A 27859-nucleotide genomic window follows, 5' to 3' on the forward strand; every position below is an offset into this window, starting at 1 on the left:
TTCACTTTTCAGAGCCAAACTTTCCCCACATGTGTAAATATATTCAAAGTTTGTCTGTCTTTAAAGCCAGTATGTTTTTTAGGTAGGGAAATTGAAATTTTAAAGTTTTTTTGTTTTTTTTTTAATTTACCTAAGAAATAAAAGCTGACATGTAGTGCAGGAATATTACACAGATAATTTGTGCTCCATTAGGAGAGAACTAGATTGTGCATTTTCTAATATGTTGTTGTTTTATTTATCTTATTCATAGCTGTGCTACGGTGCTGTGTCCATACTTTAGGTTGTGAGATCTCTGGAGCTAAGCAGGGTCTTATGTGGTCAGTACTTAAGATGAGTGACCTCCCAAGAGCATCAGGTGTTACAGTAAGTGTAGTGTGTTCATAGCTCAGTAAGGAATGTTTTCCCTCAACTCAGACTATAAAAAACAACTTCGACACAGCATTTGGAAATACTTACACTACCAGATGCCCATCTGAAATGGTGGTCCTTTCTACTCTGAGGATATTAAAGCTTCTGCTTCACTATTGATGTGTTGAGACACCCAGAGTCCTCTAAGTTTGGGTGCTGAGAAATCAGAATGCTATTCAGTGAAAAATATGAAATCATTCATTTTGCAGCCATCCTTACATTGCAGGGTCTTGGAATGTTATGGTGCTATGAGGAAACTTTTATTCTCCTCAAACACAAAGGTTTATTAGTGTGCTGGCAGAACAGCCAGCCTCTGCTAGGGTGACTCCACTACAGTAGTTTATGACTGAAGATCCAAAGTTCAGAACTCAAAAGTGCTTTGAAATCCTGCATAGATGAAATCCTGTCATAATTCTTCATTCCATTGATGTATATAGTGAGTTTTCTGGTTTTTGTTTCTGTTTTTTGTTTGTTTGTTTTTTTTTTAATTTGGAGTGTGAAAAGATTTTGTAAAGTTATATCCCACGTATCTAAAAGGAGATACGAAACAGTAATGATATAACTTGAAGAAAAAAAAATTATTAAATACGTCTGCATTTAAAAAAAAGTCTAAAAGTCTTCTCAATTATAAGATAAAAGTAAACAAAACTAAACCTTTCTAAATTAAACTTGGTGTAGATTAGTTTGTTGTATGTGGGTCATGTATCATCTACATCCATAATGAAATAAATGTATACATGTGTTATTATCAGGATGTATGCAGCTGCCTAACAGTAAGTCAACCAGATGGTCAATCATGTTGCAACTTGTTAAAAGAAAAATAAAAATTGTGGTGGGTTCAAACAGCATCAACAAGAGAACTTGCATTTCTGATGTTATTTGCATGCCTGTTTAAGAGGAGAGCATTATAAGGAAATTGGGTCCCACGAGAGTGCTATCTACATTTTTAAAGGCAATTTATAAAATTGACCTATTATAATTTCATTTGAATTTCTGTAGCTAAACAAACTGTTCCAGTTCAGCTGTCACAATTCATGGAGTAACCAGGAACTTAAATTCAAAGATAACGTAGTATTGTAACTTCATTGCTTAACAGGCATTGACTGATCTTAACTCATGTAGGCATACCACTGTTTCCAAAAAAAACAAAAAACAAAAAACAAGTATTTTGGTGGGAGAAAAACTTGAGAAAAAACATCTTATTGTGTAGGTATATATATAAAAATATAAATATATATATAAGATATTTAGATATTTTAAAAATACTTTATGAAAATAAACATTTAATTTTTTTTTCCACAATAACATTTATTTGTGGCATTTGAAATATAACAGCCTTATGACACAGCAATTCTTAATTTTTAAAACATTACATCACCAATAGCCATCTACTGTTGTGATGACTTATTATTGTATGATTTCACACTGAAAGTGTGATTTTAAAACAGGAGTTTGCTTTCTCTTGTCTGGCTTAAATGCAGCCCTGAATTCTAAATTTGGCAAATCTACTGTTTTCTAGATGAATTGTTGTCGGTTCCATACCACTGGCAAATTTGGTGTTTCCCGCTTTTCAGACAAAATAGATAAAAGCCCTTAAAGTGAATCAGAACTTAGAAAATTGAGAGTAGGAAGATGCCGTGTTGCCCATCAGTTGGGACGGTTACAGTTCTCGTGCATTGTTACTTGCTTTGTTCAGCTACCCATTTTAATTAGTTTTTTGGGCCACTAATGATAATGCTGATTGTTGATGTTCTGTATCTGGTCTTTGTCCTGAGAAGTTGAATTGCATGTGTGTCGTTCCATTTACTCACTTGAGCCTGTGTTTTTGAATTACTGACTTGAATTACTAATGATCATGTGTTATAGCACACTAACCAACAGTGGCTGATGGTCTAGGTTTTCTTTACCAGGTCTTGCTTTTAAAGACCAGGCAAGTCATTACTGCAAGTTACTCTGAAGATTAAGGGTAACTGAGAGGAACAAAGGTTTGCAAGATGGGAGCAAAAAGGGAGAACTTTTTTGAGCCTAAAAGCATACTGAGAGGATGTCTAAACTATTCTGTTAATATCATTTTTTTTCTGCCTTCTGCTTGTTTTTATTTAACACATTGTGTAGCTTGTTTGTCAGAATTTTAGTATGTAATATTTCCCTTTCAGTCTTTGTGATCAATACAGATATTTTTATCACTTGTCTTTCTAATGGTAACTCCAATATAGTTTTTCATGTATTGAAGTTCTGAGTCTATTTAAAAGGTAACTATCATTTTTTCCAGAGCCCTGTTCCTCATATCATGGTAGTGGAATGGGAGACGATGATATTAACCTGTGGTCAGGAGCAACAGATGAAGGACTGCTGAGCCAACATCTTGCAGAAAGTGGAATGGAATTAGATCCTGAAAATGAAGAACTAGTTATGAATATCAGTTCTCGACTACAGGCGGCTGTTGAAAAGCTTCTGGAAGCTATCAATGAAACTTCGAATCAGGTAGTGTGATCTAACAGTAATGTGTTTTGAATTTTGTGTCTTTTTTTTTTTTTATTTTCCTCATGAATGTATTCTTATAAGCCTAAAAACTGTAGGCTCCTTTTGAAAGCTGAAACAGTTTAGGCTTCAGGTGCCTAAACCAAAAAAAGTTTGCTCCAGCATTACTGTACTGATGAATGTAGATTCACACTGTGAATTGGACTAGGACTACAAAGGATGCCTGAATTTAGACAAGTATATCAATCTAGGGCACTCTTTCATTCCTCATACGTGTCATCTGCATTCTACCATGATCCAGAGATGAGACAGGAGGTGTCAGAGCACATTGAGCTGGTCCGTGTGAAGACAGAGGTTTGAAGGGAACTGGGCCCAGTTCTCTTGACAGACGTTTTAGTCAATTGGCTCAGCAAAAAGATGGAGCTCTCCTACTGTGTCTTCCAACTAGGATTTAAGCATGACAAGTTAAGCACATACCTACCTTGCTATCAGAAAAGGATTGGCACTCCAACCTTCTGGTGTGTACGGGAGGTACGTGGTTCATGAATTGCCTCCAAAGATGAGGCAGTGTAATTCCTCTTTGTTGTAGGGGGAATTTGCATGGTGGGATTTTAATTGTTCTCTGGAGTACTTCTCTATTAATTGAAACGGGAGTTATGTACCTAGCTCAGACACTCCAAATCGCACTGCTTATACCAGGTGCTTAACTTTCAGATGATGCATATCTCAATTTGAATGTACCCTAAGTAAATTTTGGTATTTCACTATTATTTTTAAGTCACTGTCTCTTGAAGAGCTCAGTCTTCAAAGTCAGCTCTTTAATTTACTTCAGACTAGAATTCAAAGGCAACTGTGTTTTATGCTACAGACCCGTTTGTTAGTTAACCTAATAGTGATATTATTTAAAAGTTGTTGCTTTCTTGTCTCAGGGTATAAAATATGTAAATCATGACTACTGGAAATGAAGGAAAAAAAAGCTGTAGTGATGAAATATGAAAATTCAGCTGTCTAATACTTTAAAAGTTAAGGGCATTTAAGTATTTGTTACTTTTGAAAAATGCTTCAAAATTAAGTTGATACCCTTTTTTTTTTAAGGAAAAAAGATAAAAGGCTAACTTGTGACTTAATGAAGTTGAAATAATATAAATGCAAGTTCAACTCACCTCCGCCCCCTCCCCCCCACACACACACACACTACAGTTTACTAAAGCAAGGAGTCTGATGGATCTTGTAAATCAGTTTCTGCAGTGCATTTGTTTTCAAACTGATTTCTTCAATAGATCTCTTCTGTTTATGCATAAGTTCAGTTAAATAGGGATGTTTGGTGTTTTGAGGTGCTTTTCTTGTTGGGTTGTTGGTTTTTTAGCTTAAGTACCAGCGTTACATAATACTGAAAAAGTATACAGAAACTGTAATACATGTAGTCCTTAAAAACACTGTTAGACATCAGTGGGAAGTCTTGCATCATCTTGCATTTAAAGAACAGGTGATGCAGACAAAAACAACTTCAAAGTGTTGCAGTAATTAAGAATTCATGCTGCAACTTACAGCAGTACTGACATCTAGTCCAGTTGGTGCTTCTTTCTTCAGAATATTTTGCTTCTGATGTTTAAAAGCAGTAACCTAACTTAAAAGCAGTAACATAAACCTAATTTATTTTATTTTCATGACTGATGTTTTTATATTAAGTACTTACGTCTCACGGTAGCAGCAAAAGTAATCAGTATATTCTAAGCAGCTTATTTGTATTTGTCACTTGATCACGAAAATTTATTTTCCCTTTGTAGCTTTATAGCAGCCTTTACTAATACCAGCAACAGTTATGTTTTCGCTCAAACACATACATGCACTTTTTTTTCCCATGAGAATGAAGTAGACAAATATGGATTTATCCCTGAAGGTAGTATTTGTTTTTTTTTGTTGTTTTGTTTTGTTTTGTTTAAGTAAATAAGTTGCTAGTCTCTTTGGACGTTTTCTGACAGTATTTAGTATAAATCTGGACATAATTTCTAGCTGTCCCGTAGAGGTACTCTGCAAGAATTCGTTGCTTTGCAAAGTCAGTTCTGTGGCTACTAAATTATACACAGTTCCTGTATATACCAAGGGTGACTACAATTATTTTTAAATATATAGAAAACAAATACTTCATAAAATACTGCAGAATGGAGAAAATAACCTAAAATCACAGACAGAAAAGATTTTAAACCTGTCCTCTAAATCATCTATATTGTGGTACAAGCATGTACACATTTCTTAAAATAGACTTAAAAGAGTTAGTTCTTTGAAGATTTTGCCAAGTTTTTCTATTTGAGACCTGTCTGAACACACACTTTCAGACCTGAAGCACAGTGTGGCTCCTTTCAGGCAGGGCATTCAGTGGGTGCATTAATTCAAATTCCACCTGCTGGTGTTATGTGTAGGTAAATAAATCACGCCCCTCCCATGTTCGCTTTCAGTTGGGAGATACTAACAGGAAACCTTTAAACCAGGTGAGTTTGAGAAAGCTCTTCCTGTTGAATTAACGCAGAGAACGAGAATGAAGGCAAGCAGTGACATCGCTGTATTTCTTTCACTTGCTATAGTGGAGGTGGAAAATTACTTTTTTGCTCTCTGTTAGCTTGTATGTCTGCTGCAGTGTACCTGTTCAGGTCAAGCAAAATTACGCTTCCTTGCCTTGGATATTACCTGCCAGCTGCTATTGGAAGATTTGTGGTGCTTTTTCATGTGAAACATCCCTAAGAAGGATTTTTAGGAGTGACCATATGAAGTTATCATGCACCTCTTTCTCTTTTGGATTACTGTGCTCCTGAATTGTTCTGCCTGAGTGTGAGATCTGAGGCTTCCTGGCGATCCTGAGTAGGTTTGTCACTGACAGTACTGATAAGCATTTTCAGATTGTCAAACGTGTGTGTTCTGTTACAAATTGCTCTTAGAAACTTCTGAAGCCAGCTTAGGTAGTGCAAAATACCTATGTGACGGTTGAGAAGACTGTAACAGCAGTGTTTTTGGGAATGGATTCTTACCGCACCTACTGGGCATCTAATCTCTTCAGTAGTTTGTGGACAGAAGGCCAAGAAGAAGATGCATATGAGGTTGAATCTCGTGTGCCTTTACCATATCCTTTTCCTTTCACTGAACACTTGGATGAGAATAATTCTGTAGTTGTAAATACTTCAGTTTTTCACTTCAGACACAAAAAAAATGGGCACATATTAAAAGTTGTCTCTAAAATCTCCTTGCCTACACCTCCCTACTCAGTAAGTATAAAAGTTGTTTTTTAAAAAAATAAATATTTTAACTTGCTTAAATGGAAGAGAATGCAATGGAAATGGTGTAAACTTGTCTCCTTATTGTCAATCTGTGTACTACTGACAGGCATTTCTCCTAGGCAATTTTAATGGGCAATTAAACATCTTTAGTTATATAATTCTCCATGTTCTTTATTAACAAAATTAATTTAGCAGACATGGAAATATATTGATTTATATAGATTTGAGATACCTTTTTAAGGTACTTCAATTATACTTACTATGTTACATTTTTTTCTCTGTAAAAACAATTTAAGAAGAAAGGAAGGGCACTGCAGTCATGTGTTTTTCCTTTATAGCTTTCATGCACTAACTAGTAACATTAACTGGCACAAGCTTACTAATGCTTCCAGTGATCCCATAAAGAAATGTTTATACCTGAAAGATTATGCTCATGTTTGCTTTTCTTTTTTATGTTGTCCTCTGATATTTTGAATAATACCTTGAGATTTTATTACTGAAAAGAGCTGGTGAACAATTTTTATTCAAGTTTCCGCTGGAGTTGCATTTGAGTTCATTTCATGCATTTGAGTAAACCATTTTTATGGTCATCTGTGTACAGTAAATCTATCATATGTTCTCCTTTAACTGAGGTGGGGCTTTCATACAGAATTTCAAAATCTAAGAATAGAGTGAGATGACTGTAATTGTTAAAATATTTTCAACCAGTGCAGATATTCACCTGAAGTATTTACCCAGTTTTTTAATTCTTGTCAGATTACTCTTGTTCAGGGTGATAATGTCCATCTGAAAATGAATGCTCTAGAAAATAAATCAAGTCTTTAAATACAGTGTACTATAAAAGAGAATGTGTTGATACTTCAGATGTTCTTTTCAATTTTATTTGAATTAATTTTTATTTATAAGTGGGTAATTTTATGTGTAATTTTCTATAAAGCATTCCTAATACCTTTTTCAGGGATTTTAAAGCATGTTAATTGTACTCATGAACTTAGCTGGAGATGGTGACAAAGCCATTATTTTTAAAAGAAATTGACAGATAAAATATGTTCAATAGAAACTGTAGCAAAGCCATGAAAGTTACTCTTACAAATATCTGCTAACAAATGTAATACAAAAGGGAAAAAATGAGAGGGGAGCAGGAAATGTTACTTCATTTTCTGAAGTTGAAATGTTCTCTTAGTTTAAATACCAGACACACCAAGAACTCGTACCCCATTCAGCTCTGTCAGTTTGTATTTGTGTCTCTCGAAGACATTGATGTAGGCTGTAAATGTTAACAGTTGAGAAGTATGAGTCTTCTTGGTACTTGACTTCAGTTTGCTGTTGTGTTAGATGAACACCTTATATAATCATTCATTCTAGCATTAATTATTAATTAACTATTTTGCTTTTGTAGTTTTTGTTTTAATTCTTTTTTTGAAATTATCACTTTGGGTATGTCTAAACTGGGGCCCTAAGTATACACTTTTGTGTATTTCAGTCCTGGTTTTCCAGTTGTCTAGGTGAGTGACTCAGTGAGATTACACTACGTCTGTGGTAGTAGGCATTACGTGCTAATCACATGAGCAGAGAAGGAAAAAAAGAAAATCCGGAATGATTCTGCTAGGCGAACACAGTTGGAAGAATTATTGCTTTACTGCCTTCTTGGTTGAAAGGTGCAATGTATTCAGGATTCACATTTTCTTGGTGTCCTCATTTATCTTTGTGTTTAGGAAAGAAGGGGATGAAACGTGTCAATTTATATCAAAATGTCTGCCAGTCTTATGCAATATATTTAGCCATTCCAAGCATATGGTGCATGACAGCTCACTCATATGCATATTTAGTACGAAACTCGCGTAAATAAAGGTGAATCTAGTGTAAACTCATAAAGCAGGAGTCACCGGAACAAAGACTCAGAGTTAGACAGGTGGCTCATTCAGTTCACTGTTCTGAGAAATGTCAATTTGCTTAGGCTTTTATACTGAATCTGTCTTTCTATTGCAGTCTAAATATGTGTTCAGTAAAGATCTTATCAAATGTCCAGTGAAGTTATGCAGGATCTCATCACTCTGTATGTTAGCCACTGTTAAATAGCCATTCTATCACTCATATTTAAGTATCATAAAATCTTTAATCTGTCTAATCTGTGTAATTTTCTCCTGTGGTAGCTTGAACATGCTAAAATTACCCAGACAGAACTCATGCGAGAATCCTTCAAAAAGCAACAAGAGGCTGCAGAGTTTATCAATTATCAGGAGGAACTGCAAGAGCATCTTAACGAAGAAACCAAAGCCAGAGAGCAATTGGCTTTGGAGCTTAGTAAAGCTGAAGGTGAGTAACTTCTCTGAGCTATTGAACTCACTAATCTATTAATTAGGTAAAGAAAACGCAAATTGGAAAAATTTCTTAGCAAACTTTTTCTTAGCAAGCTTACCAACTTAATGGATAGTTATGGACAAGATGATCTCTGGAGGTGCCTTTCAGCTTCAGCCACTCTGAGATTCTGTTTCCCTAACTTTGTCTCACTATTTTTTTTATCACTTCTTGTTAAAACATGCTACTTAAAATAACTGTTTGGATATGTTGTTATCCTCAAAATTGATTTATTTTGTTATGTGCAGACAAACTTTAATATTAACAACTTAGAATCATGGAATCATGGTTGAGTCGGGAAGCCACGTCATCTAGTCCAACCCCCTGTTCAGAGCAGTCTGCTAGAGTAGGCTTCCCAAAACTATGTCCAGTCAAGTTTTGAATGTCTATAACCTCTCTGGGCAGCCTGTTCTGGTATTTTGGGTTTACAAATGTAATGCAAGGTAGGGCAAGTATGTATTTTTGCTAGGAAAAAAAGTATATTAAAGACAAACATCTAGTGAGAGCTATGAAGCTATGCCTTGCAGTCTGATTTTTTTATCTGATTTTGATCTGATAACGTTTTATTTGGAAAAAAATCTCAGAAGCATACAAAGTGGAAATCTTCAAGAGGTTTTAACTGGTATTTAAATTTAATCATAGAAATAGCAATGTCAGGTTATAAGACTTGACTTACTGGCTGTGTTGTCATGAGTTCTGAATTATAAGAGACAGAACTTGATTTTAGTTTCAGGCCTCAGTAGATATATTGCACATTTAAATTTGTAAGTTTTAAGATTTATATTACATGCAGAGACTTAATACAGTTCAGTCTTTTGCAGAAAATCAGCTAATTTTTTCCTCATACTGCTTTAATGCTCTATAACTCCTGAATTCATTAAATCTTTTTTCAGCATTTTTTTTCAGAGAACTTCAGAAATTAACTCACTTCTAAATGACAGGCACCTTTTTATGTGTGGATATAACAAAACAAAAATACTGTAGAACTCTCGATCTAATTTTTCCTGCTCATTGAACCAAGCTGTGAGCATACTCTGACAGAGCCTGACTACATTCCATTATCAAATTCCTTAGATAAGCATGCAAAACAACGTCTTAGTTCATTATACATCTGATGGTACTCTGTCTTCTCTTGAGATAAAATGTGTCATTTGTGATCATTTCTTTCTTATCACAAAAACTGCTGCAGCAGAGACATTTTCAAACCTCTGGTGTGTTAGTGGCATCAGATATGATATATCTAAGGAATGTGATAGAAAAGCTAATGCCAGTTTGTTCACTGAACTCTGACAACTTTCATTACATCTCTTTCAAGGAGAAAAAAAAAAAAGCAGGAACAAATACTGTAACAAATACTGTAAATATAAATACAAATACTGTAACTATTTTCTTTGTTCCTACCTTTTTGTTGGATGCGGCATTCCGTTTAACCTGGGAATGCCCTCTCAGCTTCCAGTCTGCTAAGTACTCATTGTGAACATCAGCAGTTACAGTGAAACTACTAGAATTTGCATTGTCTCAATTTTTTGAAAAGCTTTTAATGTTGTTTCTCAGCCTTTGTATTGGGCTGCTGAGGGAAGTGGCAGAGATCCCATCCCTGGATCCCTGGAGATGTTTATTGATGGGATTCAGTAGGTCAGGTTGACTGTAAGACTTGATATTCTTAGAGATCTTTTCCAACCTGGATGATTCTGCGTTCTAGTTTACTATCTTTTTTTCAACAGTTCTATGCACCTCTGCACTTTGAATCCAAGTCTGAAAAAATAGACGGGCCCACAGTGCATGATAGTTATGCATAGGACCAGGCTTATGCTTTGCAGGCAGTATGTGCAAAGTCCACTATTACTTAATTTTCTCCTTGATAGCTTTCACCTGATGTGGATGTAAGTGTACACAGAGATTTTACATTGTCTGCACAGGCAAACAATGGAAGCATCTTTAGTTTTCCTGTATTCTCAAGCCAGGGTTAAATCCATGTTAATACTGTCTCAAGACTGTAGCTTCACATTGACAGAGATTACTTCAGTATTGGAAAAAACACTGTATAGATTCTTCGTGTTTAGTACGAAGAAACATGGAAGATAGGGTTGCGTGTCCAGCAGAGTTTTTTGGCATTTTATGACTGATGTCTTGTATGTCCTCTAGAACCATCAGTATCAGACAAGAAGAACACACCTCTCTAGAGTGCTCTACTTATTTAGTGCTTTCTGTTGCACATTAATAACCTCTCTTGTGTTCTATGGTTAGATGTTTCTGAAAGTACTGATGTGAAATTTCTCATTCATGCAGAGGCCTATACCATTATAGCATCTTAGGTTAGTTTATACAGCCCTCAAGGAAATTTAGTTTTGTTTCAGTTTTTTTTTTTTCCTAAGATTTTTTTTTCCTTAGAATTTAGCTTTGTGCTCACTCTGTATCATTCCAATATGGTGCCATTTCTTCTTGCTGTAATATCATTCATCAAGATAAACCAGAGCTCCTCTTCAGACTCCTGTGTAAACTCTTTCACTATTTTCCAATTTTTATATTTTGTCATGTGCTATTGTTTTTATTGTTTCTTCATCAGCTAAGAACAGCAAGAACAGGAGCAGAATTTCTCAAGTGCTGAGTATCTAATGTGTATGTGCATTTACATGAGATTACTGTGGTGACTTGACCATGCAAAAAGTTCAAATTCTTATTAAATCTACCCAAAAATTGATGTGCTACAGGCCTCATTGATGGTTATGCAGATGAAAAAGCATTTCTGGAAAAACAGCTCCAGGAAAAAATAGATGTAATTGACCATCTTGAGCAAGAACTACTGCGTACAGGTAACAAATTGCAGGAGTTAGAGGCTGAGCAGCAGCAGATCCAGGAAGAAAAGGAATTACTTGCCAGACAGAAGGATGCCATGAGAGCAGATGCGGGGCCAGTAGAGCAGCGTACGTATTTCTCACAATCTTTCTATGAGATTTTCTTATATTTTGAAATAAGACAATAAGTAATCGTGGTGAAATTGTTTAGATTTCTTTTCTCTATTTAATCGTTTATAAAAATGTGAAGTGACAGAATGTGATATTTTCATGCCTGGTGCCTAATGCTAGTAAGATAACTTTTTCTTGATATTTAAGCAAAAAAAGGCTGAATTTTCAGAAGGGCTGAACAATCACAGTTGCTCCTGAAGTCAGCAAAACCTTGATACCTATGAAAATTGACTTTTATTTATATTATTGTTGGAGATGCAGTATCTCAAAGCTGACACCTGTGTACAAAAATACTCATCTAAATAGCTTCCAAACAGACTTCTAGAGACACAAGCAAGTTTACCTACTTGAATGTGATTGAAGGTGATGTCCATATTTACTTTAGGCACTGAAGATGTGCTTTTTTAACAAATTTCTCTGTTGAGTAAGAGTGGCATAGGAGCTGCATAATAAGGAAAGGCTGTTACCGGTAATGAAAGTTAGTTACTCAGTTTTCCTGAAAGCAAAATACAGAAATTGAGTAATAACAAAAAAGTGATGGTGGGAGTTTCAGATAAGTATCGTGTCAGTTTCACCTAGCTAACTGCTTACTGAGGAATAAAAATATTTGCTTTGATGAAGTAAATGTGTCCTTTAATTCTTCCTTAAACTAATAAATTAATATTTGAGCGAGGAAGAAAATTAGGACAATGGTGTTTAAGAAGTACTGCTCTTTTGAGGATTGCAGTGCTTACATGAAATTAGCATTTTATTTTATGTTTAAAAGTTTATGGCAATTTATAATGTTGCTGGTTTGGTAAATTGTTTTTGCAACTGTATCCATTTTGTGTAATAGTGCAATTTTAAGAACAGCCAGTTGCTTGCTACTTTATAGGAAAGATGATCCTTGCATAGAAATAGAACTCCTTTTAAGTTTTATGCTTTATATTTCTAATTATTTTGAAGTTACTATAATGTATAACAACTGTAAACAATTCTATAAATGTATGTTTAGGTACTTATATCATGCATACCAGAATAACCTACCACATTCCCTAAGTTATCTCAACAACTTTGTCATTAAATGCCACACTTTCTTTGGCTTCATTTTCTCTTACGTTGTTGCACCACAAGAAAACTATAGCTGGCATGTGAATTACTTTGCTTCTTTTTTTGTTTTTTCTCTCTCTCTCTCTATTCTCCTAGGCCTAGTAGATGCTGCAGTCGATGCAGCTTCCCAAGCAGGTGTGTTTGTATGTTGCATGGCCAATCTGTAACTGGGTGGAAGATTTAAATGTACTGACATTGTTAATCAGGATTATTGGGCTTTTGGCTTACTGACATTACTTGTAATTCTTACTGGCCTGCAGCTTTGATGTTGTATTTCATACTCAATTTTATGTTTCGCTAACAACATTTCTACAATTTCTAAGCATAATAAGCAAATTCATGAATAACCATCATCTTATTCACCTATGAATTACATATACTTAGATGGTATTGCAGGGATATTTTTGTATGTGTTTTTTTCTTTTTATTTCCAAATATAGTGAAGTCATTCATTATGATAACTAAACGCTGTGTTATATTGACATATAACAGTTACCCAAAAAAGAGAATTGGTTAAATATGATGTAAGATGATGGTGCCTAAAGGGTATTTCTTCTATAGTGAAAGTAAATTGTATTCTGTCTAATTATCAATCGTGGTTTAAAGATTCTCCAAATGTAATTGCACTTTACAGTTTGGATTTTACCTCAAGGGATGCCTTAACGGTTTGTTAATATGTATTCAATGGGCTGTGGCTTAAGAATCTTAATAGAGTGGTTTGGGGCTTTACTATGTATGTGCCAGCACTTTCATGAGGAAACAAAATTGTGCATGCAGTCATTGATTTTACAAAGGTCCCGTTATGGGTCAGTAATTTCCCTCTCTGCCTGGCAACCTTGCTAAGTGTTTCAGAATTTTCTTCAAAATATTTATATGAACCACATTAAATGACAAGGAGTGGGAGGAGATTGATTTTAAGCATGATAACGAAGAGAAGAGGATTGATTAATGAAGAGGATTATTGTTAACCCTTTTGCTGACTAGCTGCAGTTTGAATCAAAGCATTTTTCTTTTCTGTGCCACTTATGCAAGGACTTTTTAATTTGTATGAAACTTGAGTGGAGAAATGATCTGATGCCACTTCACTAGCAGTTCTCTGAAGACTATCTAAAGGATAGTACTTCTAGTATGAATTTGCTGTAGTGGTTCTCTTGATTATTTCTCAGAAGAAAATACATTTTCTAAAAAAAATAAAATAAAATAGTAAAAACCCAAACCAGTTCATGTCCTTCTGCAGACTACAGCATGGATACATACAACCTTGGGGAGTGGTTTTTCTTCATAACTTTAACTATTTGTATCTAAAAGTAGTGTATGATGATTTTATTATAACCAGAATTACTGGAGGAAACAGAAAAGCTAATGAAAGAAAAAATTGAAGTACAGCGTCAAGCTGAAAAAGAATACGATGACCTTCAGAAGCAAGTGAAAGTCTTGGAAATAGACTTGGAAGAGCAAGTGAACCGTTTTATCGAGCTAGAACAAGAAAAAAATGCAGAACTAATGGACTTAAGGCAGCAAAACCAGGCTTTGGAGAAGCAACTTGAGAAAACAAGAAAATTCCTTGATGTAAGTATGGTAGAAGGCTTGTTTCATGAAAGTGGGTGGGCACATGCTGAGGTTTGCTTCAGCAGCAAACGTTCCTATTGTCAGACTTGAAGCAAATACATACATTTTTGTGATTTCATTTGCAACAATCCTTGTGGAATTTCTATGTTTTTAATAGTTGGGAGTTTCAGTGAGATCTTTTGGAATTAAGTACTCGGCTTCAGTTGTGCTTGGAAAATGGAAGTGTAATTTTTCTAAATTTCTTTTATAGACTACTTTCATTTCTTTTGTAAGAATCTCTCTCTTGTTATTAAGCTACACCTCCCAGCCAGTCCACGTTTACAGTGGCAGTTGCCTCTTTAATGTACAGTGTTTCTACCTGCCTACAGGCTGTCTCAGTGATTTTGTTCTAAACAGTACCTGTTTTTCAACAAACACCATCATCCTGACTCCTCCTTTTCCCATTTTTTCCTTCTAAGTGTCTTATACCATTATTTCTGTGCCTTCTCAATCAACTCTTTAATAACTAGGAGAGTGAAATAATTTCATACTCAATAAATATAACAGTGTAACACCACCTCTGCACTGTTACTAAGCTGTATTAAAGGAAAGATCTTCTCCACATACTGCTTAGTACAATTGTGTTTGCCGTATTTCATTTTCTTCAGGTCAAGGTTATTTTATTTTTTTTTTATTATGGAACACTTGTTTCAGTGTAAGAGTAGATTCAGAAGTTAAAATTCCTGTTACAAGTGTCATATTCATAAACTCGGTATGGTTTGGGATTATCAATAACATGAACTGGAGAATCAGGGACTACTAAGATGAGCAGTCATTTTTATTAGCAGAATTAGAAATCTTCTGTTTACCCTGAAAGGGCAGATGATTTTATTTATTTTTTTAACTTATAATCTGCAACTTGTCAAGGCTGATGTTTTATTCCAGTTTGCTGGATTTCTGCAAAACGTTTGCTTGTCAGAAGCATTCCTCTTTTTATCAGATACTTCAGCTAGTTTAATGCATCTGATGACATTGTAAAACCAGACAGACTTCTAAAGGGATCCTTTACTGGATGCTACCACTTGTGTATTATTTCCTAAATAAAAATATTTCACAATCTGAAAGAACTTTTTAAAATCATAGTTGCATGCGGTTCTGCTACATTAAAACCATTGGCATACTGTTTCCTCATCTTACCAGAAATAAGAAGTAATAATAGACTTAATTTTGGTAGATTTTAAAATCAAATGGTGTGTCCACGATTCCTTAACTTTCAGGAGCAAGCAGTTGACAGAGAACATGAAAGAGATGTGTTCCAGCAAGAGATACAGAAGCTGGAACAACAGCTGAAGGTTCCACAAAGGAGTCAGCCTGTCAATGAACATCAAAGCAGAGAGGTAAGACACTTTATTACTTGTACTCAGTGAATATATATGACAAAATGACACCTGGCTGTTTGTAGGACAAGAGGAAAAGGCCTCAAGTTGCACCAGGTGAGGTTTAGGTTGGATATTAGGAAGGAATTCTCTGCTGAAGGGGATATGGGGCATTGGAGCAGGCTACCTGGAGAGGTGATTGGGTCACCGTTCCCAGAGGTATTCAAAAGATTTGTGGATGTGGTTCTTAGGGACATGGTTCAGGGGTGGATTTGGCAGTGCTAGGTTAATAGTTGGACTTGATCTTTTCCAACCTAAATTATTTTATGATTCTATGACTGTTATCTATTTTATGGTGTACCTAATCTGCATCCATTTACAAGTCAGTAAAGTATATCCCTAAAGATGAAAGTGCTGGAGGGCAGGGCTGAACCTGTGTTTTGGGGTTTATTGGGATTGTTTTTTTTTACTAATAGATATACGGAGACTTTGTATCTTTTGTATATCTTAATTTAGAAAGTTCATTCTGTTTTCAAAAGTCTGCGGAAACAGTCAGGACTACTTTGGCAATTTAACATGTTCTTAAATTGTGTTGTGACACCATTTTTCATAGCACAGATACATCACTGAAGGAATTGAATTACCAAGGTTGAAGCACCTGAGATGTAGTAGTGCTCTCTGTGCACGCTTGAACCTCCCCAGTTATGCTGCAAGTCCCTATCTCTGCAACTTAAGTTACTCTTGAATACATTGTTTCTGAGCCATAAGCATGATTTACTGAGATTCAGAGTGCATTCTTTGGATGCTTTGTCTCCTGTATGAAGTGAAACAATATAATCCATCACATCTGTTTGGTCCTATTTAACAAACCCAGCAAGAAAACAAAAAGTCTTTTTCCTTCAGACTGAAGTATAGCAATTCTCTTTGATATTAAGGACTAAGTGAGCTGTAGCATGTCTCCATGTCACTAACCAACTCCTTATTTCAAATCATTTTGTCATGGATTTTTTAATACTATGATACTCCTCAAAGTAGTAAACAGCATCTTCACCTTAGGGTTCAGGATATTCCATCCTTAGATCACAGAATCATAAAATCACAGAAGATCCTAAATTAGAAGGATCCACAAGGATCATTAAGTCCAACTCCTGGCTCCACAAAGGACCAACCAAAATCAAGTGAAAGAGCTGAGAACATTGTCCAAACACTTCTCGAACTCTGCAGGCTCGGTGCCATGACCGCTTCCCTAGTAGCCTGTCCTGGTGCCCGACCACCCTCTGGGTGCAGAACCTCTCCCTAACCCCCAGCCTGACCCTCCCCTGTCCCAGCTCCATGCCGTCCCCTCGGGTCCTGTCGCTGTCCCCAGAGAGCAGAGCTCAGCGCCTGCCCCTCCGCTCCCCTCGTGAGGGAGCTGCAGGCCGCCATGAGGCCTCTCCTCAGCCTGCTCTGGTCGGGGCTGAACAAACCCTGAGCCCTCAGCCACTCCTCATATGTCTTCCCCTCCAGACCCTTCACCACCTTTGTAGCCCTCCTTTGGACACTCTCTAACAGTTTTATGTCTTTCTCATACTGTGGTGCCCAGGAGTGCACACAGTGCTCATGGTGAGGCTGCACCAGCACAGAGCAGAGCAGGACAATCCCCTCCCTCGACCAGGTAGCCATGCTGTGCCTGAGGCACCCCAGGGTACGGCTGGCCATTTTGCCGACAGGGCACACCGCTGTCTCGTATTCAACTTGCCATCAAACACAACACCCAGATCCCTTTCCATGGGGCTTCTCCTCCAGCCTTTCGTCCTCCAGTCTGTGCATTTAGGATTACCCAGGCCCACTTACGGAATCTGGCACTTGCTTTTTTTTTTAAATTTCATACAATTGGTGATTGCCCAGTCCTTTAATTTGTCAAGCTCTCTCTGCGAGGCCTGTCTGCCCTTAAGAGATTTGATGTCATCTCATAATTTAGTATCATCTGCAAGCTTAATTAGCATTCATTTGAACATCCAGACCATTTATAAACACATGAAAGAGATCTGGCCCTAAAATGGAGCCCTGGGAAACCCTACTAATGATTGGCTGCCAGCCTGATGTAATCCCATTTACTATAACCTTTTGAGCCCCACCCATCAGCATATTGTTCACCCATCATATTAGGTATTTATATAGCTGTATGCTGGACATTTTGTCCAGAAGGGTACTGTGAGAAATAGTATCAAAACCTGTGCTGAAATCGAGAAAGATCATGCCTGCTGGTTTTCCTTGGTCAATTACATGGGTAGCGTTGTCACAAAAGCAAATTAAGTTAGTTAAACAGGATTTTGCCCTCATGAACCGACATTGGCTATGATCAGTGACTGCATTGTCTTTTTAGTGTTTTTCAGTAACTCCCAGAATAATCTTCTCCATAATTTTACTAGTCGTTGAAGTGAGACTGACTGGCCTGTAATTACCAGGGTCTTCTTTCTTACCCTGCTTGAAAACTGGGACAACATTTGCCAGCTTCCAGTTGACTGGGACCTCTCCAGATTCCCAAGACCACAGAAAAATAATTGAGAAAAGTCCTGCAATGACATCAGCCAGCTCTTTGAGTACCCTTGGATGAATCACACTGTGCCCTATAGACTTACGTGCATAAGATGTTAGAATTGTCTTGATAGCACAGTGCATAAGGATGCCATGCTATTTGTCTTTTAATGACTAGATGGCATTGAAGGCTTTGGAAAGACACAGATCTAGAGAGCAGGTGGTATTGCACATAACTTCTTTGAAAATGTGTTTGTTGGATATAGCACTACAATATCCTGATTGTGCATCCTCTATAACCTAAACAGGTGGATTTTCATTACATGAAAAAAAAGGATTTTTTTTCTCTATAAAAAATGAGTGCTGTTAGTACTGCTAGCAAACCCTCCCAATCTGCTACAATATATTAATCTTCTTGCCATATTGTCATTAGGTTGAACAGCTAACCAACCATCTAAAAGAAAAAACAGACAAATGCAGTGAACTTTTGCTTTCTAAAGAGCAACTTCAGCGAGATGTACAAGAGCGAAATGAAGAAATTGAGAAATTAGAATGCAGAATAAGAGAACTGGAACAAGCCTTAATTATCAGTGCAGACAACTTGCAAAAGGTATTTCTAGGTCTAAAATTACCACGTGTTTACTCCTTTTTTATTTTTTCAAGAACAAGGCAGTATATCCTTTTGATTTGTTTATTTTTAAGCAAGTAACATTACTAAATTTGATTTATTTTTAAAGGTGGAGGAAAGGAAACAATTTGGCACCATCATAGTAAAGGGAGAATTACCTCTTGAAATACAGCTACAAGCTGAACGAGAAGCTGTGGACAGAAAGGAAAAGGAGGTAAGATATCTGTGCAATGTTCCACGTTTCCTGTGATAATATCAGTCTGATATTTTTGACTGACAGTTTTTGCTTTCTGTTGAGTACAGCAAACTATACAGATGAATTTTTTAACCAGATGAAACACCTGTTCAAAATTCCTCTTCTGAGCCGTGATAATTGTTATCATCTATGTTAATGCTTATGAGTTAAGTAAGCAGAGGGTGTTTCTGGAATCAAAATGCAGCCCAGTGAAGAAAAAGTTCATAGTAATTTCAGCTTTTTAATGGGTTTTAAAATTACATTCAGTTTAAAGACTCAGAATGTCACTGAGTACTCATTCTATTGTTTCTACCTATCAGACTGGTTTACAGTTAACATTGCACTTGAAAATTATGGCATTTAATTTTTGGTATGGCTGTCTATTCATTTTTTACCATTTGTTTTGGAAACAGGTCACAAACCTTGAAGAACAACTGGAGCAGTTTCGAGAGGAGCTAGAAAATAAAAATGAAGAAGTTCAGCAATTGCATATGCAACTAGAAATTCAGCGAAAGGAGTCCACTACACACTTGCAAGAACTTGAACAAGAAAACAAATTATTTAAGGTAATAGTGTAACAGGGAAGCCTACGGCTTTATATTCTCTTCTCCCCAGAAACAAATTATTAGAAAATGCCAAGATGCTGTATTTGCTTGTTCTTGAGCATTTTGAAGTTCAACTTGCAAAATACTAAAAAGCTGATATAATTAATTCTCATTCCATGCAGCTTGTTCCTCCTGTATCCTAAATACTCATACAAGAATATGCAGAAAATGTTATGTTACAGCTATAAATGGTTTGGGGTTGTTTTTGTTTTATTTTGGTTTGGTTTTTGGTAGGATGAAATGGAAATACTGGGACTAGCTATGCAGAAATCTGAGGATGCCACCATAAAGGACCATCATTTAGTGGCTGGGAGACTCACTCACATCATGCAAGAAAAGGAGCAGGAAATAGATCATCTTCATGAACAAATTGCAAAACTGCAACAGCAACTTGAAGGCACAACTGACAACAAAGTACATACTTTTGAAATCTTTTTTCAGAGTCCCATGTTACATTGCTAGCTTTAATAATAATAAATCTCCTTCCCCTCCATCAATCACAGTATCTTCTGTTGCTGCTTTAATTTAAAAATTAGAATGCTTCAGTATCCAAAAGTGCTTTGATGCTATTCTCTTTTTCCTCTTCTGTCTCTTTTTTTTTTTTTTTTTTTTTTTACTATGGATACTTTTTACTTGCTTTCTCTTTATTTTTCTCCCTTATTTCTCCTTCAGTTTCTGTCTTACATTCTTCGTTCTTTATTCTTCTAATACTTCTGAACATAGTTATGTGTAGGTAGCTGAACTGAATTTCATCATTCATTGTATCATCTTCCCTGCAATGACTTACTCACGGTGTTGTTTCGGTGACACCTGCTGGACCTGTGCTTACAGGTGTTTTTAGCAGTTTATTTTTGTAAGTTTATGTAAATACTTTGACATCGTACCAATGTATGATGACATACATCCAATCCAGTTTGAAATGTGGTGGATGTGCAAACAGTATGCTGTGCTCTATTTAAAAAAAAAAAAAAAAAAAAAGAGCAAGAAAGAAACAGATTCATTCTTACCTTATTTACTAAGATTTAACACCTGTAGTTTTCTTATCTTCTCAATTATATATTTTTATGAAAATAAGCTTCATCTTCTAATGGCTTGCTTCTATTTTATACAGATTTAATCCATTTGATTTTAATGGATATACTACATATTTTGTGTTGCTATAAGTGATAGCAGAAACAAGCCTCCAATGTCAAGTTCTGTAGAAAAAACATTAGATCTCCTCAGTGGAAAAATTTTGCGGAACCACGACATTACCATATTAAACATGATTTTTTTTTTAAATGTTTACCAGAACACTTTCAGTGAATTCAATGTGTCTGACTGAGCTGGATAATTTAACCAAGTTTTTCCTGTGCTATTTTTACTTGTAATGAACCTCAGTGAATAATGACAAAACTTTGAAATGAATTTAGGAAAGATCATGTTTCAAGAATCTAGAATTATTCTGCTTTATACAATGACCATTACATTCCTTGTCTAGAGGAAAATACCCAGGATTTAGTTATAATTCATTTTAATGATTGGTTCTTTTCCTGGAGTGTGAAGTTCCATTTTCTTAATTTCATCTTCTTACTCAGTCATATTTTCCAGGACATTAAATAATTACTGTTGGCTTGGTTATGATATCAGCATTAAAAAAAAAGAATAGATCATCCTTAATTAATCCCTTTCCTAATCCTGTATACATCTTCATGCCACAAAGTGCTTTTCTTTTAATTGCTGTATTTGCCTTATGTGGCCCTTTACGCCATTATGTTACGAAGAACAGAAACTGTTACAATCACTGGATTACAATCAGCAGGATCTTTTCTTCTGAAACCAATGCCTTGTTCACATTTTCTTTAGTGGTTTTGAGCTTCCTTCAGTCTCTGGAGTTTTAAAGATACGTTCTTGGTTGGCAAATTAGCCATTCTGTTTTATGTGGTCGTTTTTTTCATTTATTCTTAAATGTATTATAACTATTACAAAGTCATTTTATTGTATAACTAACTAAATCTAATGAAATGCTGAGAGATAAAGGGAAAAAACACAGCTACTTTAGTAATAAATTTAGTTGTCATCTTTTTTTTTCCTTCATAATATTTGTAAAAAACAAACAAACAAACAAAAAAAACTTCTACTGTTCTTAGCTATTTTAGGTACCATAAGGTATCACATAATGTGTCATAAGTGATTTCATTCTATACTCTCCCTTTCAGAATATTCTTGACACTTTTCCTTCTGCTTTTTTCCTTTCTAGTTTATAAGCACTGTTCATTTCAGATACCTAGACATTCTCTTAACGTATACACTTAATTTCTTAGATTCTTGCTACTTGTAATCTGCTCTGTCTTTATTCTGACTTTCTAAATGATTTTTCAGTATTCTTCTACGCTCTAATGAGATGTTACTCCCATCACAATTTAACAAGCAAGTTTTTTAATGAATTTTTCAAAACTTGTTCTATTGGAATCTGATAACCTGTTGTATTCAGCATACATCTGAGTATTATGAATGCTTTCACTTCATTTGATACTTCCACACCTACAAATAGAGTTCACAGGCTACTTTATTAATCCTGTGTGAAGATGTCTTTATTCTCATAGAGCTTTACAAGAGACGAAGTTCACTGGTGACATATTTTCTTTTACAAGACATTGTAAATTGTGATTAAACTGTTGCCATGAAGTTCTGGAACTGGATTTAACAGAAAGTTTAATAATTACCTATTACTAATATTTTTATTCTTCATTTTTTCAGGTTCTTGAAGAGCAAAATGAGCATATACGGGAGCTTGAAGCCCAGGTAGAATGTCTGAAAAGTGATCAAGAACGTGTGAAGAAAAAAAATGATGAGGAAATAGAGCAGCTGAATGACGTAATTGACAAGCTTCAGCAGGAACTGGCAAATATTGAACAAAAAATACCTGCAGACAGTGCTGCTTTTCATGAGGATGCTGACAGTCTGAAACATACACTTGAAACAGTTATAGCAGAAAAAGAAGCTTTGGAGAAGCAAGTAGAAAATATTACTGTAGAAGCATCTCGAACAAAGAATGAGCTTGAGGAAACTAAGTTACAAATGAACCAGCTAAAGCAAGAAATAAACATGTTAAAAAAAGAACATGAAGGAGTAACAGAGAAGTATAAATGTGCACTGATGAAAAGTGACAAGGAAAAAACAGAAGACAGGAGCAATGGGAAAACTGAGAAAGTGGATGAAGGCTCAAGTGAGATGATAGAATTGCCAGATCAAACCCAGCTCAGGTCTTCAGATGAAAATACAAGGGTCACCATTAGCAAGATGGAGGTACAACTGCAGCAGCTTCAGGCATGCATTAAGGAAAAAGATACAGAACTGTGCCAATCCTACAGTGAAATAAAAGACCTGAAAGAGCAAGGCAGAGCTGAAAAAGAAGCACTTAAAAATAAGATAGTAGAACTAGAGAAAACACTAGTGGAAAAAGTTGCAGCTGCTCTTGTGAGTCAGGTTCAGCTAAATGCAGTTCAAGAGCAAGGGAAATTCATGCAGGAAATTCAGGAAGCTTCAAAACATGTCGAGGAAGCAAGCAAGAATCCCCAAATGGAGGGCTTGAGTAGCATAACTGAAAATGAAATGGAATCAAAATTATCACTCTTAACACAGAGGCTTAGTGAGATGGAAGACCAGCTGGCAAAGGTAAATCATAACTTGGAGCTAGAAAAAGAAAATGTAAAAATTTCACAAAAGGAAGCTAAATTGAAAGAAGAAAGACTAATAGAGCTTCAGCAATTACTAGAAGAGGTTCAAGAGAAACACAGAAGAGAGATTCAGAAATACATTAAGCAAGAAGGAACACAGACAAATCTGGTAATTACAAACCATTTTTCTTTTGGCTTGTTTTCACTAAAATCATTTTTTTTGTATGAACTATATTGAATGAAAAACTTCTTAACAAAATTAGGAACAGTTTTCCGCTGTGTGGTATAGATGTTCATTTCTCTGTTATTGCAGAGGGGTTGCAAAGAAGAAAAAGATGTTATTTCAGGTGAACTCTACTATCGATTTCCATTTTGCATTAATTGATTTTGAATTTTGAACATGGGTTTTCATATTCCTACTTTGAACTGACATGTAATGGAGTGAATTACACTTATATGGCAAGGAGGTAGAGAGACAAAAATCAAAATGTTTAAAACCTTCTAGGAGAAGGTTCAGAATGGATAAGGGAGTGATGGCAATTTGTCTGAACATTTTTGTTTGTCTGTTTATGTACATTTTCATTCTGGTTTACTTTTGCTTGCTTTCATTCCTTGATTCCAAATACATTTCCCATTGGTAACTTTCACCAGAGTACATCCATCCAATACTGGGTATGTTGCTTCTGATTTTAAAACCTTCACAGTTGACTGTGCCCGATAGCAGCTTTTAATTAAAAAAAACATGGACTTGGTTGATGAAAATCCTAAGTCAAAAGAAACCCAGTGCTGGATCAGGAAGGGTTCAAAGACCTTTCATCAAAATGCAGGTGGAATGAATGTCATACGTCTCAATTCAATTATAATCAGACATCATTTCTCATGGGTGTTTACCTTCCTCCCCATGCTTTCTGGATGGTCTAGCCCATTTCTGCTTGCAGTAAGCTGTCAGAAGATGTTTTTTTCTCTCACATGTAACCAATTTGTGGGGAGTTAATCTAGGAAAATGATCTTCTGGTATTAGTTTTTAGAATATGTATTAAGCTAAGTAACATACATTTGTTTTCCCTAAGGGTGTTTTCATTTGTGGCTTTAGTAAATCAATGTGAAAGTGATCAGTGCTTCTTTGTAAGATTTCTTTTAACCATTTTCCATATCTTGTGCTACCATGTAGGTAGGAGAACACCTCACGGAAAGTCAAAAAGAAAATGTACTTAGTAATGATCTTGAACTAGAGAAAGTTAAAGAAGAGGCAGCTGCTGCTAAGGAAGAGCTGAGCGGTTACAGAGAAGAGGCAGAAAAACTTCAGCAACAACTATCAGTAAGAACCAGATTGTTCTATAACATATTTAAAGCAAATGATTATACAGGATTTATAATAGCCGTTATGCTTGCTAGATTTTTTTAAATCTTTAACAGAGCGTGCCACTAAGAAAAATGATTACTCAGTACCTACAGTCAGTGGAATAGAGCTGATGCTGTAGATCTAAGCAACATTTAATGCCAAAGTAGAGAGCTTTACAGTCCACTATAATGCAACAGTGGATCCAGAGCTGTATTTATCAGAGATGAGACTTGTTACCGTGTGTCATAGTCACTTCAAAATAGGACTAAACTGAGTTGCAATTTGTATAGATTTCACAACTGTTTATATTTTGTATATTTCGAAGTATTTCATGACTGCAACTCAGATTCTCCATATTTACAGGTAAAAGAAGCAAGTCTGGTACATCTTCAAGAAGATCTGTGCAAAGTCAAAGAGAAGCTAGTTCAAGTAGAAGAGAAGCTTGCAAATTATGTGAGAAAGGGCAAGGAAATGGCAAAAACTGAAAGCAAAAAAGATGCAGAAATAATGTGTGATTTGTTGAGTGAGTCTACTCAGATTAGCAAAAGCGCATCTTCACAGACAGACAAGAATGTGGAGATGAACAGCTATATTGAAACTTCGCCAACGCTTGTTAAAAATGCAGAAATTCAAATTGACTTGCAAAGTGGATGTTCTTCAGAAGAGATTGCAGAGATCATAAGAGAATTTAATGAAAAAATTGACCAAATGCAAGAACTCCATGCTGCTGAAATCATGGACATGGAGACGAGGCATATCTCTGAATCTGAAGCATTAAAAAGAGACAAGTTTGTTGCAGTGCAAGTATTAACTGATGAATGTAATGCTTTGAAGGAAGTCATAGAGACTCTACGAGCTAAAGAGGTATGCATCCTATTTTACGTCCATTTGAACTACCTTGTTTTCTGCTTTTCTTCCTGCTACAGAAATTCCCATTTTAAGTCTAAGTGTGAACCACCGTTAATCCTCATTAATATAAGGGCTTTAAGTGTTCTGATGTTTCCACGGCCTAGGGAGAGATTTTGAACCACTTCCTCAACAATTTAAGTTTGGGAATCTGTTTGACTATCAGATGCTTCCTTGTGCTACTGTCTTGAACGTGGCCTGCCCTGTGAATCAGGGGCAAGTGTAGGTCACACTACCGAACACCATCTTTCTAGTCTCCATCTTGATTACTTTTGTTGCAGGGGAAACTAAAAAGAAACAGTCGTGTAATTCCATGCTCTTGTGAATTAGCACCCTTACTGGGAGTGGGTGTGAGGTGATCCAAGGTTTGACTGTTCTCTTTTCTAAATACAGGGTATCCCAATTTCTGGATTAGTGCGTTCTCCACCGTATCAAGCTAGAGATGGAGGTTCTAGTGGTAAGAAGTTTGGTTTTTTAGATTTCAGATGGTCACCATTATAAATTAAATCTGCTTTTTCAGTACTAAGTTTGCTGTCGAAGAGTTTGTGTTGTAAGTAACAAAAGAAACTACTCCCCCTATCAAAGCTGAACCCTATCACACTTTAAAAAAAAAAAAAAAAAAAGGCACTGAGCATACAATTTCTATTGAACTGTTACAGAAGAAAAATGACACGATTGACCCAATTTTCAGCAATCTTTCAGTTCAAGATGTGTTGAGTCAAGGTGTCAGATGCTAATTTTTTTCTTCCAGTTGGAGTTTCTATATTCTTCTTACATATTGCAGCATCTCTTCAGCATAGCTTCATCATGTCTTGATGAATTCAAAGCTATAACTCCATGGCAATGAGAGTTGATGACGGGTACGGGCTGTCAGTCAGCAGTAGAAATGATTAATATGATCCTTTTAATAGGCAAAAACTAAGCATATTAAGAAGGGTCATTTAACAGGTGCATTTGTGCAAATAAGTTGCTTTCTTTTAAAAGTAAACTAGGATTTTAAAGTTTCACATTTTGGAGGGGTTTTTAGGCTTTTGTTTGTTGTTTGGTTTGTTGTTTTTTTGCTGTCACTGCTTTGAAACTGAAAAAGAAAAACTATGAAACAGGTAGTCTTCAGGCTTAGAATCGGCTGTGGTGACATGCAACCTCCTGTTATAACAAAATGAAAAAAAAAATTTTTTTGATGTCTGTTCTTCAAAGTTTCACAGTAATCCTGCTTTAATGTTTTTCTCTCCTTTTATTTTAGACTCCAGTTCAGACTGGAGTCAAGGAATGTATCTTGCTCAGACCCAGGGATCTGACACAATATCTGAAGGAATAGATGAAGGTGAAACTTCAACGGATTTACTTCCCCAAAAAATTAAGGTAAAATAGGGCTGATCATTTTCACTGTGGAACAAGAGTGACAGTACAAAAAGCTAAGCTTACTTACTGCTTAATTAGTGAGTAGTGAGTCTTTTAGATGATTTGTAAAGTGTTTGCTATTTAAATACATTTTCAAATGTTTAGAAGTGATACACATTTCATTTGATACGCAGTGATATACCATTTCATTTAACATGGAATCTTTCTCAGAATTTCATGTTAGATTGTTAAACATCAGCTGTAGCTGTAGGCTTGTTCTCAGTTATAGATACGTGAAATTTAACTCTTATTATAAAGTGTTGTATTTCTTGTGTATTTGTAATAATGCCATGATAATCTATTACACAATTATATAGGTTCTATAATTATAGGTGTAGAATAATATCTATATTACAAAATAAAAATAATTTGTGTATTATAAACAATAAAGATATCGTGCTTTTAATTATATTGGGGGGAAAAAAAAAAAGATGAACCTTTTCCAACAAATCATACCTAGCTTAATTGTAATTTCAAAAAATGAATTGCAAAGCTTGCCTGAAAGCTTTACAGAACTTTGTTCCACTGCTTGACTAATATAGAACTGAGTGAGATTTCTGTTATTGATATGAGGAAACATAAGTAGTTTCCTTATACGGATCAATGCAGAAAGTACCAGTATTCCAATATGTATGAAATACCATTATTGTTAAAGCTGACACGACCTATTTCTTTTTGTATTATTGTAGGGTTTGCTGAGAGCAGTCCATCATGAAGGCGTACAGGTGCTGTCTCTCACTGAGTTTCCGTATGGTGAGAGAGAGATGTCACCTCCTAAGCAAGGACCAGATTCTTGGCTTGAGGAAAGGAAAGCTTTTCTAAGCACCATTTCATCTCTGAAAGACCTGATTTCAAAAATGCAACTTCATAGAGATGCTGAGGTATAAACAATATCATGAGTCTTTCTAAATCAAAACTAATTTATAAGAACCTTATGTAAAGCACATTGATAATTCAGCTTTAAATAGTACAAATACATTACTACAAGGCAAGATTTCAGGAATGTGCAGTAAAACTGCATGTTGTACTTTCTGTTAGTAAGATACACCTTTAATTACAGTTTGCATTTGT

The 27859-nt window shown here is 35.7% G+C and overlaps 1 protein-coding gene across 4 annotated transcripts in view; it reads left to right on the top strand.

Annotated features, from left to right (window-relative positions):
* The window catches only part of AKAP9 (A-kinase anchoring protein 9), a 110600-nt gene that overhangs the window by 67616 nt on the left and 15125 nt on the right, over nucleotides 1-27859 (top strand). For 3 of the 4 annotated variants that reach the window (XM_032180991.1, XM_032180993.1, XM_032180995.1), the window contains 16 exons: nucleotides 2681-2892; nucleotides 8312-8474; nucleotides 11228-11440; nucleotides 12668-12706; nucleotides 13908-14140; nucleotides 15397-15516; nucleotides 18446-18622; nucleotides 18750-18854; nucleotides 19289-19441; nucleotides 19715-19894; nucleotides 22220-23308; nucleotides 24311-24457; nucleotides 24845-25345; nucleotides 25781-25844; nucleotides 26631-26749; nucleotides 27478-27669. In XM_032180991.1, coding sequence (XP_032036882.1) covers nucleotides 2681-2892; nucleotides 8312-8474; nucleotides 11228-11440; nucleotides 12668-12706; nucleotides 13908-14140; nucleotides 15397-15516; nucleotides 18446-18622; nucleotides 18750-18854; nucleotides 19289-19441; nucleotides 19715-19894; nucleotides 22220-23308; nucleotides 24311-24457; nucleotides 24845-25345; nucleotides 25781-25844; nucleotides 26631-26749; nucleotides 27478-27669 — 3707 coding nt within the window. The remainder of the gene's footprint in view (nucleotides 1-2680; nucleotides 2893-8311; nucleotides 8475-11227; nucleotides 11441-12667; nucleotides 12707-13907; nucleotides 14141-15396; nucleotides 15517-18445; nucleotides 18623-18749; nucleotides 18855-19288; nucleotides 19442-19714; nucleotides 19895-22219; nucleotides 23309-24310; nucleotides 24458-24844; nucleotides 25346-25780; nucleotides 25845-26630; nucleotides 26750-27477; nucleotides 27670-27859) is intronic. The other variant, XM_032180992.1, reaches the window with a different exon arrangement.

This window comes from Aythya fuligula, chromosome 2 (assembly GCF_009819795.1).
Source record: "Aythya fuligula isolate bAytFul2 chromosome 2, bAytFul2.pri, whole genome shotgun sequence".
NCBI lineage: Eukaryota > Metazoa > Chordata > Aves > Anseriformes > Anatidae > Aythya > Aythya fuligula.